The sequence below is a fragment of the Octopus bimaculoides genome, chromosome 26, assembly GCF_001194135.2.
Source record: "Octopus bimaculoides isolate UCB-OBI-ISO-001 chromosome 26, ASM119413v2, whole genome shotgun sequence".
NCBI classification, from domain to species: domain Eukaryota; kingdom Metazoa; phylum Mollusca; class Cephalopoda; order Octopoda; family Octopodidae; genus Octopus; species Octopus bimaculoides.
Window position 1 is genome coordinate 10,385,573 of NC_069006.1, and position 1,978 is coordinate 10,387,550.

General features: G+C 42.4%; 1 protein-coding gene across 1 annotated transcript in view; it reads left to right on the forward strand.

Annotated features, from left to right (window-relative positions):
* Positions 1-1,978, forward strand: part of LOC106878080 (uncharacterized) — a 161,693-nt gene that overhangs the window by 111,129 nt on the left and 48,586 nt on the right. Inside the window, exon 28 of the mRNA XM_052976903.1 lies at positions 64-1,631. Within this exon, the coding sequence (XP_052832863.1) occupies positions 64-1,631 (1,568 nt within the window). The remainder of the gene's footprint in view (positions 1-63; positions 1,632-1,978) is intronic.

Here is a 1,978-nt window from a genome sequence, read left to right on the forward strand (position 1 = left end):
TAAGTAAGAGGGAAAAAGTGATTGAAAGCTTAAATAATAACAATGTTGTTGTTGTTGTTTTAGATACGCATTGGTCTTGATGAAGAAGAGGAACTGGCTGATGATGGCAGCATAATATTGGATGACCCATCTCACGTGGTCATCAGCTGGACATCACATGACCCTGAGAGTGGTATCGCAAAAGTCCTGACAGCTATTGGGACGAGTCCAGATGAAAACAATGCTGGTTTTGGCTCTGTGACTGGTGGCTATGTGGAAGTTAACAGCAGAGGTAGCAGCAGCAGCAGCAGCAGCAGCAGCAGTAGTAGCAGCAGCAGCAGTAGTAGCAGCAGTAGTGCAGTATCATCTGTGATATTTGACAGCCTGAAGTTGAATGTGACATCAGACACTGGTGACATGTATTATGTGAGTATTGTAACTTACAATGGTGCTGGTCTGGCATCAGCGACAATCGTCTCAAGACCAATAACCGTACTGGAAGCAAACGTTCCTGGCATTCTCTATGATGGAACTTCCATGTTAACAGATAGAGACTTCAGTATCGACAAAACAACCGTTTCCTTCTCCTTTAAAGGTTTTCGAAGCAAAGCCTGTAACATCGTCAGCTATGAATGGGGTATTGGAAGTCGACCATACTTTTCTGACCTGCGTCCCTTCAGCCCACATGGACTCTCCATGGACAATGTCACTGTTGGTCATGGTCAGGCACACGTCCTGTTCAACAATGGTCAACACTATTATGTCAGTGTCCGTGCTCTGACAGGACCCAGATGCCGAGATAAATACGTTCTGTCCACTTCTAATGGTCTGACAGTCGACTCTGTTAAACCAACTTTAGACATAGAAGACTGCACCAGTGGACCATTGATTTGCTTTGCCGACTCACCATACTTTGTTAGAGACATAAACTCTTTGAATTTTGTCTGGAGTTCAAACGATGAAGATTCAGAAGTAAACACCAATTTCTGGTTTTGTGGGAGTTTACCTGTGGAGGATGATGTGAAACCTAAAACTGAAACAGAAGCCTTATTCATACCAAAATCTACTTTGAAAAATGTAGAACAGACAGGTAATACTGTTTTTATATCTGTCGGTGCTGTTGACAGTGCTGGAAATAAAGAGATTTTAACATCAAATTCCATCACAGTAGATAACACAAAACCGAGAGTATTGGACTTTATTTGTTCGGATGCCATTTCACAGTTCCAGACTACAGTAAAATGTTCTTGGTCTGCGATAGAAGAAGTTGAGAGTTTGCTAGGATTGACCACTTTTGCTTTAGGAACAAGGAATAATATTTATGACATTCTTCAACCAACACCTGTTTTTGCTGACCAAAAGCTATGGGAATTTAACTTAGCTGACCACTTGGAGGCTGGCAAACTTCAAGACATGTCCATGCTGTATGTCACACTGAACGCCACAAACATTCTTTCATTGAGCAGGACACTGACTCGTAGTGTCACCATAGACAGGACACCACCACAAGTGGACGATATCAACATTATAACCAACACAGAAATAAGTAAAACTAATAAAACTTTGACTGAAATTCCGAGATGCCAAGACACCAATAACTATTTGGAGATTTCCATGGAGGGCATGGCAGATAAGGAATCTCAAATTGATAAGTATGTTCAATTTTCTTTTAAGTTATAGAAAAATAATTTAAGAAAACTGATATTAATAATAATGATAATAATCATCATCATCATCATCATCGTTTAACGTCCGCTTTCCATGCTAGCATGGGTTGGACGATTTGACTGAGGACTGGTGAAACCGGATGGCAACACCAGGCTCCAGTCTGATTTGGCAGAGTTTCTACAGCTGGATGCCCTTCCTAACGCCAACCACTCAGAGAGTGTAGTGGGTGCTTTTACGTGTCACCCGCACGAAAACGGCCACGCTCGAAATGGTGTCTTTTATGTGCCACCCGCACAAGCCAGTCCAGGGGCACTGGCAACGATCTCGCTCG